This window comes from Octodon degus, unplaced genomic scaffold, assembly GCF_000260255.1.
Source record: "Octodon degus isolate 3935 unplaced genomic scaffold, OctDeg1.0 scaffold00262, whole genome shotgun sequence".
NCBI classification, from domain to species: Eukaryota; Metazoa; Chordata; class Mammalia; order Rodentia; family Octodontidae; genus Octodon; species Octodon degus.
In genome coordinates this window covers 283,545-301,304 of record NW_004524838.1, presented here as the reverse complement: position 1 = coordinate 301,304, position 17,760 = coordinate 283,545, and the positions used below count along the sequence as shown (strand labels likewise).

Below are 17,760 nucleotides of genomic sequence, written 5' to 3'. Positions count from 1 at the left end.
AGATAGTGAGGTTAAGCTTAACAGCCTAGGTTGTATGGTAATAACAATAAACTTCTCTTTGGGAGGTTTAACAACCTAAGTTTGCAGACCAAAATTAGAGAAAAAGGAGAGCCGCAAGGAAAGCCAACCTTTTGGCCCTAGCCTTCCAAGGTCAATTAAGACTCAGGACATGAGAACTTGTACTATAACATCACGTAACTTAGTAGTGTCTCAAATTTTCTGATCAAGGAGATTATGGGGCCAAAGAGGAAAGTGATCGATGATTTAGAGTGTGCCTAAGGAGAGTCACATGGGAAGCCTGAAAACATTCTCTCGGGCTTTCACAGAGAGCACATTGGTCAAGCAATGGCCATGACTCATCCACATGGCTCACACTGACAAAGGATCTACAATCTGAGGTACAGGATCTCAGGATAAATCCTAAGGGGGTTTCACTGACCTTATCAGACCCAAAAGCTACAACTCTTGTTCCTTTTACTTGTGGCTGTAGAACTATTAATCCCATCTAACCAAGAGTCCAGTTTATATAAAAAATACTTCAACACAGCCCATCTCAAACCATCAATATTGTGTCTGAATTCCACTCATAAACAAAAAAGAGGTATACTACAATGAATAAAGATAGACTTCAATATGAAAGTCTTCATCATGACTATTCATAATGAAATGGTCAGGTGCATTTAATGTGCAGAACCACAAGGACATGGCAGGTCCTATTTGTTTAGAAAATATTTATATGATTGTAAAATTTAGTGTACATAAAAGCTATGACATATTTCTTGTTGATATATAAAAGGAAGTTGGGCTCAAGCTCCAAATGATTAGAAATACAGTTTTTGTTTATGTGAATGTTTAACATGGATTTTGAGAGTTATGCTGGACTGGAGATAGTTTATCACATGCATTAGAGTCTTTAAAAATGTAAAGTACCTGACATCCACATGGAGAGAAAACATTCTCTCAGGCTTTCACAGAGAGTAAATTGCTCAAGCAATGGGTATGACTCATCCACATGGCTAACACTGACAAAAGATCTACAAATTACAGGACAGGGTTACAGGATAAATCTTGAGGGTACTTGACTGATCTTATCAGATATAAAAGTTACATTTCTTGTTATATAGGTCTTGCTTTGTCTTGGTCTTAACCATCTGGCAGGAAAGTATATAAACAAGGTATAAGGGGTGAAGCCATGTTGGTATGCTGGGCTGTAAAGGGCCCTGGTCAACTTCTGACACTGCCAGTCCTGGGGATGACTCACTACTATTATGGAGTACTGGACTATATTGGATGACCCACTACTATTATGAACTACTGCACTATATTGGAATATTTTCTGAATTCACACACCTACAATATTTAAATGATGATGGAATATCCTTCTCTAACAAAACTAAATAAAAAAAGGGAATACAAATGAATGAACATTTTGTATCTGTATATTCAAAATAATTAGGATAGATATACAGCTACATTCTCTTAATTGAATGAATAAAATTTGTTCTAATAGTGTTTGTGGATGGATGTCATGTCTGCGTCTTGTTAAATGAATAATCACTGAGATGACAATGTGCAATGTATTTATTATTGAAACTGTTCTACTGAAAAAAAGTGCCTGGCATCCTTCATTTATACCCAGAAACTACTGGAAACCATAACAACCTCACAATATTTTCAAAATTCATCCCTAGGAGGTAGTGTTGTTCCCACTAAAAGAATAGGTACAAGTGTAAGATTGTTCTTCCCCTCCCACTCTATTTCTTTGATGTATAGATCATCTACTGAATGTAGAAGAAGAGAAAAAGTAACAGCAAATATTGTAAAAATTAGGATGAGATATAACAGCCAGCATAGCTTCTTTGGCAAAGAATCATCTATCTCTCTCTTAAACTCTGACTGACAGTGGTTTGGGATTGGCTGGTAATAGGGCCAATAATCTGATCTAGGTTCTCTTAGGACTTTTCTACCTAAAATCTTATGAGGACAAAGAAGAAGATTTAGTACCATTTGTCATCAACACTGAATTTACCTTTACATAATTCTGGGACATGAAAAAGAAAACAGGTCCACTCTTTCCACTCTTTTAACCTAGGTCAAAAAGAAAAAAAGGCTGCTCTTACACTAGTTTGAGAGAACTGTACCAGAGTGGAAAATACTCCAGAATAGAAAATAAATTCCCACGTGGTAAGTTTGGCTTTTCCGCCATTCATTGTTTTCTTTTGATCATCTGAACCCTGCAGTGCATTTGCTTCATCTGCAAAATGGGACAGAGGGGAAAGTAGATGACACCATGCCTGAATTCTTTGAACTCTTTACTTCACTGTAATTCTGAACATTTGGAGTCTCCGTGCAAGTAATGCATGCTATCCTTCTTTGGTTGTCTGAGCTTCCTTGAGAGGTGGAAACTAGCATCTCTACCTTTTGACTCTTTTCATACAGGACATGTGGTATCAAATTTGCAAACTTTCTGGAATCTTGTAGAGATATACTTCCTTGAAATGGAGAGTTTTAGGGTTAAGCATTATTAAAACTGAAATCTTCATATTTTAAAATTGAAAAATTAGTTGCTAAAATAGTAAATTTAGATAGTGTTTTTATTTGGTGAATCTGTAGACACAGGTTAGCTAACTTAACCCACACTCTTGCCTCTCTGCAGTATACCACATAGTGTACAGAGAGATGGGCAGTCATGAGAGCATGAAAGTTACGAGAGGTTTAATCTGTCTTGTCAAGGTCTTGATAATTCAGTGAGTCTTTTTTTAATTTTTAATTCAGTGAGTCTTGGGGTGGATTTTTCTAGAAGCAGAGCTTTTGATGGGGATTCTTTTCTAAATGACTTATTCTGAGGAGGCTCACAGGGAAAACCTCTAAAGAAGTGAGGAAAGAAAGACAAAGCAGGACACATTATAAAAAGCGACATTTCAGAAGTCTGTCATCACACTGCCATTTCTGGAGCTGGGAAACTTCTTAATCATAACCAAGATTTTTCAGGCCAGAGTCAAGGGGGCTGGGTACTCAGACTCCCTGATGTTTGGCATTTGCTTACACACAGAGCCAAACACAGCATAATCTTCCAGATGCAACCAGGTGAAATGGTCCCCAACAGCTAAGGGCCGAGTTGCGCAGGTTTGTCTGAGATCGTCGATCATGGCAGCTGTTGTTGACCTTAAACTGGAATAGGAACCTCAGAGGAACAAAAGCAACATCTGCACTGTATGTTGGTAAAGATATCAAATCATCTACACAGAAAATCCCTTATGAGCACCTGTAACTCACCTACCAGACGCGCTCACATAAGCACAGTCTAAAGTATTATAAGCACAGAATGAATATCAGCAGCTAACACAGAATGAATGTTCGTTCTATGTTACACGTTCTTGTACAGCCCATAGATTCATCATCCCTCTTTAATCTCCAACAAATCTAAAATATACAAAATATTGTTGCTCCTATTTCACAGTAAACTGAGATGGAGCTGCATTAGGTAAGTTGGTCAAAGTCATAGAACTAGCAAGTATTAGGGATCACTGTGCTCTCCTTAATATAGTAGGACTTCCTAAATTAGAAAATCCTAACTCTTATCCAAGCTCTGCTAAGTCAAAGCCTCTTCACATAGCCTCCTATTTTAACAAGGTATGGTCTTTTCTTTAAAGAATAATAGCCAAGCTTAATAACCCAGTGTGATCACTATAAAAACTGAAATGGTTCATACGCACCCAGAAGTGTCAGAAGTCTCCACTTGGAGGAAACTTGTGCAAAGGATATTAACATATAAAAGTAATCTTTAGTTGTGAAAATGCTTGTGAAGTTTTATATCTAGTTTAACAGGGATAAGAAGGAGGTGAAAATGAGATTGAGAACTGGTTTTCAAGTACCAAACCGTTCTTGTCCTGGAACAAATGACTTTTTAATTGTCATATTGTATGTTCAAGAACAGAATCATAAAATTAAAGATATGGAAGTACACTGGGTACAAGCACTCCCAGGATGATTTTTCTAGCTCTGTGCTGGCATATGCAGCTATTTACTCTTCAAAATATCCTATAATCCCTTTATCACAGAAAAGAACTGAATATTCTAAGGCTAGGAAGAGAGAAAATATTTCCTCAAAGGACATTAAAATGCCACACAAATACAAGGAAATAAATTAATTGCGGGTATATTTTCATGTAGCTGTTGTGCTTTGAAATATATGTGATCTGCATGCCAAGTTTCATAAAAAATACTTCCTTATAAAAACTGGACTAGGGAGACAAACAAGGAATAAAAAGAGGCCCAGAAAAGGAGAGATTAGAGGCATGATGCCATTTGGCTACAATAAATGCTTTTCTGGCAATTTCATGGGAAAACAATTAGCTACTAAACATGTTCTCTGTTACACATGGATCCAGTTGAGAAGAGAGAAGGCCAAGAGGGGAGAGAGTCTGTTGGTCTTATATTCTGTACATTGATAGAGCAGACTCCCTATTTCCCTTTAACCTATTAGATGTTCTCATCATTCTCATTCAGTTCATTATGACAGTTACACAAAATCTCTTGGTATTGTTTAGGGAAACACTTCTAATCATGTACTAGCTTATTTCTGATTAAGAAGATTGGTTATTTGCTATATTTCCATTGTATTGGTTCATACTTCAGTCTATTACTTATAATGGATTAGCCAGGAAGAAGTGAATTTTTATTGTCATAGTGCATTTTATAATGATACTTTTTATATAGTTTTCTTTGGTACCAGATTAAGAACTCTAGCATTTTATGGGATTAACTGGCAGCACTGATAGTGACCCCAACTCAGGCACAGGGCACAAATTTTATGGTGGAGGTCTTTGACACTGGAGGTGAGAGTTGAAAAGCTGCAAGTTTACACTGTGCAAAAGACCATGAGAAAGAGGAACCTTCAGTGTTTCAGACTATGCATGGAATAAACAGGTCCCTCCCACTAACCTACTGGCAGGTGTTGGGTCAAATGCTTGATTTAATCATATTAGTAGAGATTATGAAGAAGCTTTCAAATCCCAAGGTAAGTTTGCAGTAGTCGTGGAATAGTTCAGAGAAAGCTCATGAGACCGTGATTACCACAGGAAACTTAACATAAAACAAAGAACAGCTTATCTGGTAAATTAAGAGCAGAAAGAAGTGTTGGCTAAGAGTGAAGCGAAGTGAATCCAGAGCTCAGGTATATGTGCTAACGTTTTACCTCTCCAACAGGCAAACAATGCCAGTGATTAATATTGAGGATCTGACAGAAAAGGACAAATTGAAGATGGAAGTTGACCAGCTCAAGAAAGAGGTGACTTTGGAGAGAATGCTCGTAAGTGCTGTACTCACTTGGATTTTGTATTAAATGAGAAAGCTTGTGGGAGAAAAACAGCATAGAAAACATACACTATTCTCTCTCTCTCTCTCTCTCGCTCGCTCGCTCGCTCGCTCGCTCTCGCTCTCGCTCTCGCTCTCGCTCTCGCTCTCGCTCTCGCTCTCTGTGCCTCTGCCTCTCTCTGCGCCTCTGCCTCTCTCTGCTCTCTCTCTGCCTCACTCTCTCTGCCTCACTCTCTCTCTCTCCCTCTGTCTATCTCTTTCTCTCTCCTCCCCCTTACCAGAACAGAGTGATGTGCTTAAACATAAGCAGTTTGTGTAAAAATTCCTCCAAGCTTGAGAAAGTTAATGATCAGTTAATTATCATAATTTAGATGCCCAATCAAAGGCTTGGAAAACTGTGTTCCTTAGGCAGAGGTCAGCCTATAGTCTGTTCTTTTTAATGATCAGTAAGCTAAGAAATGTTCTAATTTTTAAAAGTATTATTTTATAAAGAAGAAAGAAAGGAGGAAGGAAAGAAAAAATGAAGAAGTGGAAAATAAGACACATACATTTTAGCCAAGCATTCAAAATGAAAAATGCATGAAAGCATTTTGTTTTTACTTTTCTAAATTGGTAACCTTTCTATCTGATGCAATATTTTGATGCCGTTGATATATTTTAAGTTAGAACTTCCCAGCCTTGTCAGGGTCAGTAAGAAATGAGTACACTTGATTCTTCTCTTGCCAAGCCAATAAGGCGAGTTCAGGCGCAAGAACTTACTGATTTCTCCTAAAAGCATCTGACCGATCTTGAAAATGGTTACCAAGAGCTGTCCTCCGTTAGGAGGAACAGAAATAGCAAAGGAATGAGGAGTTTCCACCAAATGGTGACTAATTTTGGAAAATGTACTGAAATCTCTTCATTTTAGTAGGTAATAGGACAAATCCTCCATTGCTAGTGATAACGGCACATTTTTTATTTTAAAAGGTATCTTTTTATCAGTACAAACTGAAAAAGGGAGTGTATATTCCTTTCATACTTTGCTCAGAACTCTTACTCCTGGTCAAAATTGGCTTGTTTGTGTGTGTAGCTGACTCAAACTCCCCTGCTGCCCTTTCTGTACAGGCAAAACATGTTTTGCTGTGAAGATAACGTTAACTCCATAGCCAGCATAAAAGCTTGGAAAACACATTGCAATTTAAAGTCATCATCTGTAGAATTTTGGGAAAATAAACTTTTGGCATAAGAGAGAGGAATTACTTTTCCCTTCTTTTGAATTATTCAAAAGTCATTTCATTACTTATGCTCTAGCTTGTTGTTTTGTCAGAGATTTAGTTGTCTTCAGGTTAAATTCATTTTGGAATTTTTATTTTAGGTAAACATCACATACACCTGGGCTGCTTTTTCCTTCGCTACATTATTTCATGTCACCTTCCTCTTAGAAGTGAAAGTAATTTGGGATTAGACTCCAGAGGTTCTCTGTGTCTTTCTGCCTGTTTCTGTCTCTGTCTCTCTCTCCGCATATGCATAGCCCTACACCTAGTCACATCCCCGTACACAAGCATGTCGTCTTGCTCTGTGCCTCCCACGATGGACTGCATGGCTCACAGACAGTAGAAGCTGATTTCCTTTCCTCACAGTTCTGGGAACTAGGAAGTCCAGGATGAAGGCTTTGCTCCCTCTTTCATAGAGGACCTTGTTTACAATGTGTTCTTCCATGAGTAAAGGGGCGAGCGAGCACTCTGGTTTCCCATAAGAACCCTAATCCTACTCAAGAAGGCTCTGCCACTGTGAGCTAATCACCTCTTCGAGGCTCTGCCTACTAATGCTATCAACTTGTGAGCTAGAATTTTAACATATAAATTTTAGGGGACACAATCATTCAGTCATACATATATATACATACATGCATTTGTACTATATCAGTCATAAAGATTTTACCTAAAAAAGTTAGTAAGTTGGCTGTATGACTTAGGAAATGGTCTCTTAATGGAATTGCTTCTCTGAGTCCATTAAAACATGAAAGCTTTATTTTCTCCCTAATCATTACTGGACTGATGTAGATGACTTGGGAACAAACTAATAAATTAAAAACATGGTTCAGTTCAGCAGGCTCTGTGCCAGAGGCCTGGATTATTCTGGGCAAATCAACCTAAGGCCCTGAGCCCTTGGAGCCCACAGCCTGTGCCATCGTGACCAGTTACTCCAGATGAGTCTGCAGGAAAGTGCATCTTATAAAACCCAGGATGGTTGAGGAGCTTGGAAGTGAACCATTAGTTATCTCTTTTAACCTCTGAAAGTCACACTTTTAGAGAGAGGAAAGAGGTATACTTGATACTCTGGTAACATCCCTAATATGTGTTCCAGTGACTGTCTCCTGTTGTGTTCTGATCCATGTATCTGGACTACTCTGAGGAAGCAGAGGGTGGTTTGATGGGACTCCTTAGCTGGAGGGTCCAGCTGGTGGTACTGTTGGGAGATACCCAGGAGAGAAGGGTGAGAACCTCTCTGTCTTCTTCTGTCTGTAAAGTTACATAGATATTTATGCTGACAGAAAGCAGAGTCACTTAAAAAGATACAGTATGAACATTCATTATAACAAATAAGCTCTCAGAATCAGCACTATTCTCTTTCAAACTAAATGAGCCATCTTCTTCTCCTTCTTCTTAAGGTATCCAAATGTTGTGAAGAAGTGAGGGATTATATTGAAGAAAGATCTGGTGAGGATCCACTGGTAAAAGGTATCCCAGAGGACAAAAATCCCTTCAAGGAGCTCAAAGGAGGCTGTGTGATTTCATAGAAGACAAAAACAATATCCCTGGAATATGTGGAATTCTAACAACAATGTAAATTTTTTCTTATATATAGTTAAAAATCTACATAAATGTTGAAATTTGCATATGTAAACTTTTAATAAATACCAGGATATGATAACATATAAATTTATGTTTTTCTGGAGCCTTCCTTAAAAATAGTTACTATACTTATGAGTGAGTCTCTAGCTGCAGGGCATATAGGCAATGTTTTATATTTCTTCATTTCACTTTTATTCCCTTTTATATGTTCCCTTTAGAATAAAGGTAGGCAGACTTTTATAGTTAAACTGTATTTCTGAGTAGTTATACTATAAATTTTATCGTCATAATTATAGCTAGAAATATTTTAATCAATATCTTCTCTTACTCAGACAGCTTTCTTTTTTTTTTTTTTTGATGGGGGAATGAGTTACCGGGAATTGAACTCATGAACTTGTGCTTGCCAGGCAGGTGCTTATACTCCTGAGCTATCTTCCCAACTATTTGTTTTACTCAAAGAACTAGAAAGTCTATTCCTTGGATACAAAGATAACTTATATATGCAAGATATGTACTGCAAAGACCTTTGTTCTACTCCAAAATGCAAATTGAACTAACACTTCAGTCTTTTTGGTCATAAAGCACATTGAATTTGACCAGTGATTGAATGAAAATTACGACCACAAACTCAGGACACAGGGTGTTCCGGTTCTGACACTTTACTGCCTAACTGACTTTATATGCATATTTTGATTCTTTGTAGTTTTCAGATATTTTTACTGGAGGATAAAGACACTAATGATTCTCTCCCCTCACCCCCATATTTTTATGTTTTAAATATTTAGTAGTACAATGTAATATTTAGCATATTGCTTGACACATAGTTAGACCCAGGAAGTACTAACTAGTATCATTAATGGGAAAGGAAGTGGGTGAAATTTCTAGAATCCTTTAATATAAATTCTGTTCCATTCCAGCCCCATAAAGAACCTCAGTAGCACACTTTCCATAGCAGGATGAAGACAAATGCTCTAGACATTGCCGTTACTACATTGCCTCTGCTTCCATAGCAAATGACAGGTGTAAGTACCCCAAATCAGAAACCACTTCTTCTCTGAGTTCTCTGATGATTAACCTGAATTTACAGTGCCATGCTGGAGGCCACAGTGAACTCAAAGTCATCCTAAGCTCGGCTCCGTGCCCACCTGCTCTGACCATAGTAAATGCTCAGCACGTGTCTGTTGATCCTGTCTCTCATTCTGATAAGCAGAAGAACAAAGACTTAGAGAAGTAACTCAGAAAATTTTCTAGATCAAGATTCCGGGCTTGTGGCCACACAGTCCAGCAACACACTCCGTCACACATCTTACATGCTTTCCACCTCAGATGATGAACGGTACAACCGCTTTTTTTCTTTTTCTTCTTCTTGAGGAGAAATTCTTTTCCCCTGCTTTAAAATTACAAAACACCTCTCCCCAGACTAAAGCATTTCCTGTCCACTTCCCCAGTGAGTTTCCTCCAGATCCTCTGTTTGCTTCCGTAGTACCCAACACCATCCAACACTGTATATTTCACTTATTTATTTAGCTGTGGTCTGTCTTCTAGAATCTCCCATCTGTCAGTTAGTGTTTATTCAATGGATTATTCTACATATCCTTTTTTTCTGACTAAAATAAACACAAAGCCTTCATTATGGCATTTAGCAACTTATAAAGCAAGTCCTAACCAACAGTTACTTCTAGCTTTTAACCTTACAAGTCAAGGGAGATTTTTGGAGCCTGATGATTCTAACTTAAAATCCTTGCTCTTCCACATTATTGAGAATTTTGGACAGGAAACTAGTAACTCTATGGATAAATTCTTTTATTTGTTATGTATAAAATGATGGATTTGGACAGATCTTTTTTGGGGGGACAGACCCTATTTTGATAGTTGAATTCCAATCAGAGATAGGTATATTGAAAGAAGTCTTAATAAATGTCCTCTATTGTTATAAATCTTATAAATGTCCTATAGTCTACAAATAATCCTTGACATATTTCCTACTTGAAATTTGAATTATGGATCCCTTTATCTGAAATATCCCTCTATCCCACCTCCTTACAGCCTTTTGAAATCCTTCTCTCCTTCTGAGAATAGCTGCTTTCTCACTACCTGAAATGTATGTGTCTCTTAAGTTATTTAACAGTACTATATTTACTGTAATTTTTATAGTTACCTTAGTTTCAGGGGTATGTTGCTAATTTCCCAAGCCTGAAACTCTGTTCATCTTTGACACTGCCATATCAACTGATGAACTGTCTCTACAATTTGACTTAATAAATATTTAACTCAAAGAGCAGACTAAGACAGCCCTTGTGAAATGTTTACATTAGCTGATTCAGAGTCTATGGATTAGTGAACAATGAGCTCAATGGTAGGGCAAAACACAGACTGTCAGCAGAATTTTGAATAAGAGAGAATCTATGGGAAGGAAATATAGGAAAAGAAAGGCCAAGACAGGAAGGAAATGAAGTCATGACGTGCCTCTGCAGAGCAGCTATCACAGGCTGTGACTGTGTATTGTTCAGAAGTTGTTACTTTGAGACTGGGGTTACTAGGTTAAAAGTAATGACTAAGTACAGGGAAACAGGAAGTGCTCCTGCACATGCTTAACATTTGGCCCAGCCGCAAAACTTTCTGATGTCCCTGGGGAAGATGAATTACAAACTCTACAATACGTCATTTGAGATGGTTGCACTGTGAAGGTATTTTACATACACAGACAATCTAGGCTTTAGCACGAACAATAGCAAAGCAACCCTCCATTATTTTTAGTTAGCCCAATTTGATTTTACACAGATTTCAAAGCAAAGTGAATGGCAAACTTTGTAAATTCCTAAAAGTATTTTATGAATACCAGGAAAACAGGTAACTGTGCAAGGAAAATGACCAATTATACATGATGAGAATTAATATTGCTAATAGACTAGTTCTGTAAGAATACATCACAAGTTATAATACTGTTCTTTCAAAGGTAAATTCAATGCCTAAAGATAGGGGATTACATACTCCTGCTTTTTGTTTTAAGTGTATCCATCATTTTAGCTTTGACTGAAAGCAACAATAAACTATTTTTCAGAATGCCGTGTGAGTATGGGATTTCAACATTTCACAGTTCATTTTACATTAATTTACTGATCACTGTAAATGTGTGTGTGTGTGTGTGTGTGTGTGTGTGTGTGTGTACCAGATATTGAACTCAGGACCTTGAGCTTGCCAGGTAGGCGTGTATGCCACTGAGCTATCTCTCTGGCTATCACTTTGAACTTATATGGTGATGCAAACTAAAAACAACAGTAGACTATTGCATATTTGTGTCTAATTTAAGCCTCATAATACCATAGAAAAAGTTAAAGAACCAACATGGCTGTATAAATATTTAACCGTTCATAGAACTAGATGTAGAAACTTTCAGGTCAAAATAATTCTATGTTTACGACATAAAACAGATGTACTCACCTTAATTTACTTATCCACCTGGCTTAAATTTGATGCTGGACTTATTTTAAATTAAGGTCCATTATGCTTTTTACTTTCATTTGCTTGTTTAAGCTATTTTACATCAATCTTTTAAAGTTAAGAAATAGGGAATGTAAGGAACAATGAATCCATTCTGGAGAAACATTTGAGTTTGACTTGATTCACTATTTACTAAGAAGGGAAACTTCAGCAAATGAGGAAAACTTTCTTCTTTTCTTTTTCTTTTTCTTTTCTTTCTTTTTTTTTTTTTTTCCAGAACTGAAGATTGAACTCAGGCCCTTGCACTTGCCAGGCTTATTGCACTTGCACAAGCACTTATTCTACTGAGCCATCTCCCCTGAGGAAAACTTTCTAAATCTAGGTGGTCCTGGCATTCCAAATATAGGAAACAAACTTGTAACTATGTTCCTTGTTAAAATGAGTCAAACTACCTGATGTATCCCTGCTTCCCTGAAAATAAGGTTTAACTGGAAAATAATCAGCTTTGAAAACCAGAAATCAAAAATGCCAGAGCCAGTCACCTTGCACACCTGACATTACAGGAAAGCAGAGAACAGTTCCTGGTATTTAAGGTCAGGAACTCCAAAATAATTAACTATAGCCTCCAAATCTTCCTTAACCTTAGGAGGTTATTGTTGGAGAGAAAGAAGAATATTTGACTGCTGTGAAAGGTTTTGCAACATTGGTGGGTTTCTTCTTCTTCTTTTGAGCTATAGGGGACTCAGGTCAACAATTTCTGACATTGCCAATGAAGCGGAAGACCCAATACTATTATGGACTACTGAACTCTTTTAGAATATTTTGCTGTTTACACACCTATAATATTTAAATTATGGAACTTAACAAAAAAAAGGGGGGATACAGATGAATGTCCATTTTGTATCTGTGTATTCAAAGTGGTTAGGATAGATATATAGTTGCATTCTCTTAATGAATAGAGTGATTTGTTCTAATGGTGTTAGGATATCATGTCTACATCTTGTACAGCAATTAACCACTAGAAAGAATGTATGCAATGTGTTAATTATGGAAACCATCCTACCAATTTGGTTTGAAAAACAAACAAACAAACAAAAAAAAAACCAAAAACCAAAGGTTTTCACATGTGTATGGTAATTCATTTCTGTTAATCTCAAAGTATATTAAGTATATTTATTTTGTTTGTTTGTTTTTTGGCGGAACCGGGGATTGAACTCAGGCCCTTGCGCTTGCCAGGGAAGCACTTATTCCACTGAGCCATCTTCCCAGCCCTTATTAAGTATATTTATGATTCAAGTTAATCAGGTCTTTCAAAATATAAAACAAAGGTTGCTAATTGTGATGAGATTTTTTTTTTCTCAGATTCAAACTTCTGCCTTTAACAAAAAAACTTGTATATCCAATTTAAAGATGACCAACTAGATTAAATTTTTTATATATTAGAGATAATTGGTTAAGTGTTATGTCAAAATAAAAAAATATTAAATTTTAAAAAAGAATGCTTTAGTTCATTAGCTCATACCCAAAGGAAACGTTTACATAGTGTGTCAGCATTTCTTCCCGCCAGCCACTTTTTCTAGCTGTAGGAAAGCAACAGTTAGACGAGCGTCCTTTTCCAGAAAGCAAACAATCCCGTACTGAGCGATGACGTCACCACCTACAGGGAGTAGGAATCAAGAATTCGGGATCCGTGGAGGATGAGGAGAGGGGAGCCGGCAAAACCTTCAGGACTGCTACTTCTCTGTGCTCACACAAACTTCGTATCCTCCAACCAATGCAAAAACATGAAAGGGCAAACATGTATTGTGGTTTGGGATACAGATGATTATTTAACGACAGAGAAGGTCCACGCAGCTTGAAAACATTGCTCCTATCCCAACCCCCTTCTCCTTACTCTCCCCAAATTTTACAAAGCCCTTTCAGGCCTGCAGGGGTGAACACCACCAGGGTGCTGGTGGGTGTTTCTGAGATGACAGCTTCCTTTCACTTTTCAGGGGAGTTTAGCCCAAGCCTGCAGCTTGCCCACTTTATAGATGGAAAACCTATACACTGCCAAGTTTTACAACTTTTGGAAAGGTGAAGAGCTGTTGTTTCCTGCTGGATAAAGACCTTTTTCCTTAGTTTCATAAACAAAGCCCAGATGTGATCTGAAAAGGAAAAAACCCCAAGACTCAGCGGTCCAGGGGTCTGACCCAGCCTCCCGGTGGGGGTCCTGCGCCTTCTCCTGCCCGGCCTGGCAGGCCGCCCTGCTCCGACTCCAGCAAAAGCCGCGTGCGAGAGGTCCTGGCGTCCGGCAGGGCTGGCTGAGCAGAAGTCCGGAGGAAGCCGAGCCGGGGGCGGGGGCGTCACGTCCTGTCAGGCCGCGGGGTGGCCAGGCCAGCAGTCACCTCGGGAGGCGCCCAGGGCTCCACCACGGGGCGACAATGCCCGCTCTGCACATCGAGGATTTGCCAGAGAAAGAAAAACTGAAGATGGAAGTGGAGCAACTTCGTAAGGAAGTCAAGTTACAGAGACAGCAGGTAAGGGGACCGACTGCTGCAGAGCTGGAGAGTCCCTCTTGGAGAGGAAGAGGGAGAGGGAGCAGGCTGTTACACCCAAACCAGAGAGCAGCATTCGGTGAGCTTTTCAGAAAGGGAGGCTGTGCAGGGCCTGGGAGCGGCCAGGGTGGAAAATCAGGAGGAAAGAAAGCAGAAATCCTGACTGAGAACAGACACTTCAGTGGGGAGAGGAGAGCAGTGCAGAGCAGACACCGAGCCCTGCTCCTGCAGGACGGGTTGGTCCCCTAAAACTAGACTTGTAGGAAAAAGGGAGATGCAAGAGCACTTCTAAAACTACCCTTAAAGTTGCCCGAGCTTTCAGTTTCACCAATGGCCTTTAGGGATGGGCTAAGACAGCTCCCTGAGGCTTGAGAGCAGAAATGTCAGAATTTCTGTTTGTATTTACTTGTGCATTTCATCCCCTTATATTAATTATCCACTTTGCTTTCCATGTATGCATAACGGACTCAGGTTTATGAATAAATCATTATATCTACACTGAGATGAAGATAGTTGCAACCAAGAAATGTTCGAGCTCACTGATCGGGGTCACAGTTTCACTGAGAGCGTTAAGGCCCCCAGTGTAGAAGTCTCCACTGAAACCTGATGGAGCTTTTGTACTTTTTGCTTCAATTTCTTAATAGCACCAGGAGTTTTCACTGAGACAGTCCTCTTTCGTCCTGTTTTATACAGCCTAGCGGCCGTTAGTTTGGGAAAGACTTTTGCAGAGATGTTTTTTACTGAAATCTTTTCTCTCCAGTAACCTCCCCAAAATTCAACAGATTCCATTTCAATTTAGTCCTTGACAAAATAAGAAGAACAATAAGAATGAAGCAAATACTGTGAATAGGCGCCCTTGCTTTCTCCTTCTGGCTCTATTAATGCCAGGGGCTTTAGCCTTCTTGAGTGACCCCTGGAAGACGCAGGATTTTTACTTTTTACTTCTTTCTTAGTTCTTTTCTCAAATTTAGCTTTCTGTTTCCTAGTTTCAAATCCTGGCTTTTCTTAGCTGTGGTCTTTTCCTTCCATGTTGAGGGTTTTGTAAGTTTAAAACTATCAGTGTGCTCAAAGGAATAAACAAAGTTACAAGACTACATAAGCTTGGCTCTTGAACGCACCTCATTTTGCCAGTGGCTGAGCCCCAAATAAAGCAAATGTTAACCTCTTAGATTTTCTTTTCACTCAGTGAGCCTTAGGGGGTTACATATTCACCAGAGTTGCGTATAATAAAGCAATGCATTGCTGGGGCAAAGTTGGAATATCTTAATATTTGATATCGCACTGCAGAACTTACAGGGGAAAAAAGGGACAAGTCTCTTCTACTTCTTTCAGGTTTCAAATTAGATATTGGGCAGTGTCTGGGATGTAAGGGACATCATAGAAATCAAACCTCACTCCTGAGCAGTGGCTCCCTGCCAACAGCCCGGCTGCTTAGAACATGCCCCACGGCATCCGTTTTGTAGCTTCAGGCAGAACGTAGCCCTGGTGTTTTCTAGCTCTGGTGTAAGGCGGAGGGAGAAAAACCTTCACAACACAGGGAGAGGAATCTAAGTCTTAATAATTTTCTTCCTTTCTTTCAGGTATTTAGTACAGGTTCTACAGGGTCTCACTACAGAGACTGGACTCGTAGTCATCTTCCTGTTTCCAGCCTCCCAAACACTGGGATTATAGGCACACGCCACCATGCCCAGTCTCAATCACCATCTCAGAGCACCTCAGGGGCAAGGCTGGCACAGCAGGCTGGAGATCGAACCCCAGCCCCTGCGTCTGCATAAGCAGGCACTTTAATCCACTGAGCTATCTGGCTAGCCCTAAGTCTTAATAATTTTCAAACATTATTTTAGTATGCACTGTGAATTAGTGTTTGGCAGGCATTGCAGCCGAACTTTTGAGAGACTGTTTATCCGCCTTGCTTTAAGAATAAAATCTGGGCTTGAGGGTGCGTGCCTGTAATCCCAGCACTCTGCACGCTGAGTCAGGAGGCTGGCTTGGAGTTCAAGGTCAGCCTGGGTTACAAACTGAGTTCAAGGCCAGCCTGAATCAGATAGAAAAATGCTGTCTCAAGAAGACACACACAAAACAAAACAACAACAATGTATAAACAAGACAATAAGCCCCCTCCAGTCACAAAAGTCACAAAGAGGCTAGTTAATTCCTCTTTTAAGACCACAGAGCTACAGGACAAGTATCGAGAGATGTTGCTCTGTCACATGACTATTAACCTCTGAGTTCTGTCCCTGGCTCAGGCCCAGGAGACAAATTCGCAGGTCTCATGTAGTTTCAGCTAAATAATGGCCGATCAGATACATCCTCCTGGGCATGGAGGAAAAGGAATCACGGGGGCACATTCTCACTTTTAGAAATGATGTTCTCATCAGAAGCCTAATGAAAACGCCTCTGTTGGAATAGCTACAATGTGAAGAATGCGAATCTCACCTAGAAATTTTCCTAGAGTCATAGGCTCCAGGCAAGGGGCACATTGCTTTCTTTCTTTCTTTCTTTCTTTCTTTCTTTCTTTCTTTCTTTCTTTCTTTCTTTCTTTCTTTCTTTCTTTCTTTTTCATACATGAGATCCAACTCAGGACCTTGGGCTTGCCAAGCAGGTGCTTATGCCACTGAGCTATCTCTCCAGCACCTACATCAATTTTAAATTCATTTAAAATGCACACAGTGTGAGTGTCCGTAAAACTGAGAGCAAATATTACCTGAAAGAATGCTCCTAGAAAAGATTTTATGACATCGTCTGTTTTTTGTTTTGTTTTGTTTTTTATTTTTGTTTTTGTTTTTGGCAGAACCAGGGATTGAACTCAGGCCCTTGCACTTACCAGGGAAGTGCTTATTCTACTGAGCCATCTCCCCGGCCCCTCATCATCTGTTTTTTAAAATTTATTTATTTATTTATTTATTTATTTATTTATTTATTGTGGCACTGAGTATTGGACACATAGCATTCTAGTCCCTTTCTCCTTTTAATTTTTTTTTTTAATAATCTGCAGCCCCAGCCCCCTAGTTCCTTTTTTACTTTTTGGAGACAGGGTCTCACAAAGTGGTCCAGGTGACACTTGAATTTTCAGTCCTGCCTCAGCCTTCCTCACTGTTGGGATTATAGGCTTTAGATCAGTGGCCTCCATGCTACTGTGCAAAGAGCTGCCCTTTCAGATACGCATGGGAAATAATGAAGTTTCTATTTTTGTACAGTTTAAAATCTTATCCCTTTATAATCTAATACCTTTTTGTACTTATGCATTGTGCATTAACACTGTGGTCTTCATTGTCATTAACACTGTGGTGTTAAAAACCTGCAAATTTGTTTCCTGGGCCTGAGCCAGGGACAGAACTCAGAGGTTAATAATCGAGTGACAGAGCAGCGTCTCTAACTACATGCCTCATCTGAATTTTCTTATAAATAAATATTATGCACAGTTTGCGATGTCTATGCAAACTTGCTTTAGTGATAACCATTAAAGCAGTTTGAAGCTGCCAATCTAGATTTTAAATTCAATAGCATCATTTGCCTACTTTGTTGTCTCCACTGCAGTTTGCTAGGACTATAATTTTTATTTGTAATGCTTTACTAGTAATATAGGCCTTTATTAAGACCTAATTCTTCTTCTGCTCCTCCTCCTCCTTCTT

At 39.0% G+C, this 17,760-nt stretch overlaps 2 protein-coding genes across 3 annotated transcripts in view; both read left to right on the top strand.

Annotated features, from left to right (window-relative positions):
• The first annotated feature begins 4,943 nt into the window (after nt 1-4,943).
• Nucleotides 4,944-8,103, top strand: Gngt1 (G protein subunit gamma transducin 1). 2 transcript variants are annotated; one of them, XM_023706542.1, is made up of 3 exons: nt 4,944-5,020; nt 5,209-5,311; nt 7,967-8,103. In XM_023706542.1, exons 2-3 carry the CDS (start codon nt 5,216-5,218, stop codon nt 8,093-8,095), a joined length of 225 nt encoding a protein of 74 aa, XP_023562310.1. In that variant the 5' UTR covers nt 4,944-5,020; nt 5,209-5,215; the 3' UTR covers nt 8,096-8,103. The 2 variants fall into 2 exon arrangements, with proteins under 2 accessions (XP_023562310.1, XP_004646296.1); XM_004646239.2 differs by lacking the exon at nt 4,944-5,020 and adding an exon at nt 5,035-5,115.
• Nucleotides 8,104-13,797: 5,694 nt separating this feature from the next.
• The window catches only part of Gng11 (G protein subunit gamma 11), a 5,659-nt gene continuing 1,696 nt past the window's right edge, over nt 13,798-17,760 (top strand). Inside the window, exon 1 of the mRNA XM_004646238.2 lies at nt 13,798-14,110. Coding sequence (XP_004646295.1) covers nt 14,015-14,110 — 96 coding nt within the window. The 5' untranslated portion in view covers nt 13,798-14,014. The remainder of the gene's footprint in view (nt 14,111-17,760) is intronic.

Coding starts and splice junctions, on each gene's coding strand:
- Gngt1 (XM_023706542.1), top strand. CDS start 5,216: ATGCCAGTGATTAATATTGAGGATCTGACAGAAAAGGACAAATTGAAG. Junction 5,312..7,966: donor TGACTTTGGAGAGAATGCTC/GTAAGTGCTGTA, acceptor CTTCTTCTTAAG/GTATCCAAATGTTGTGAAGA.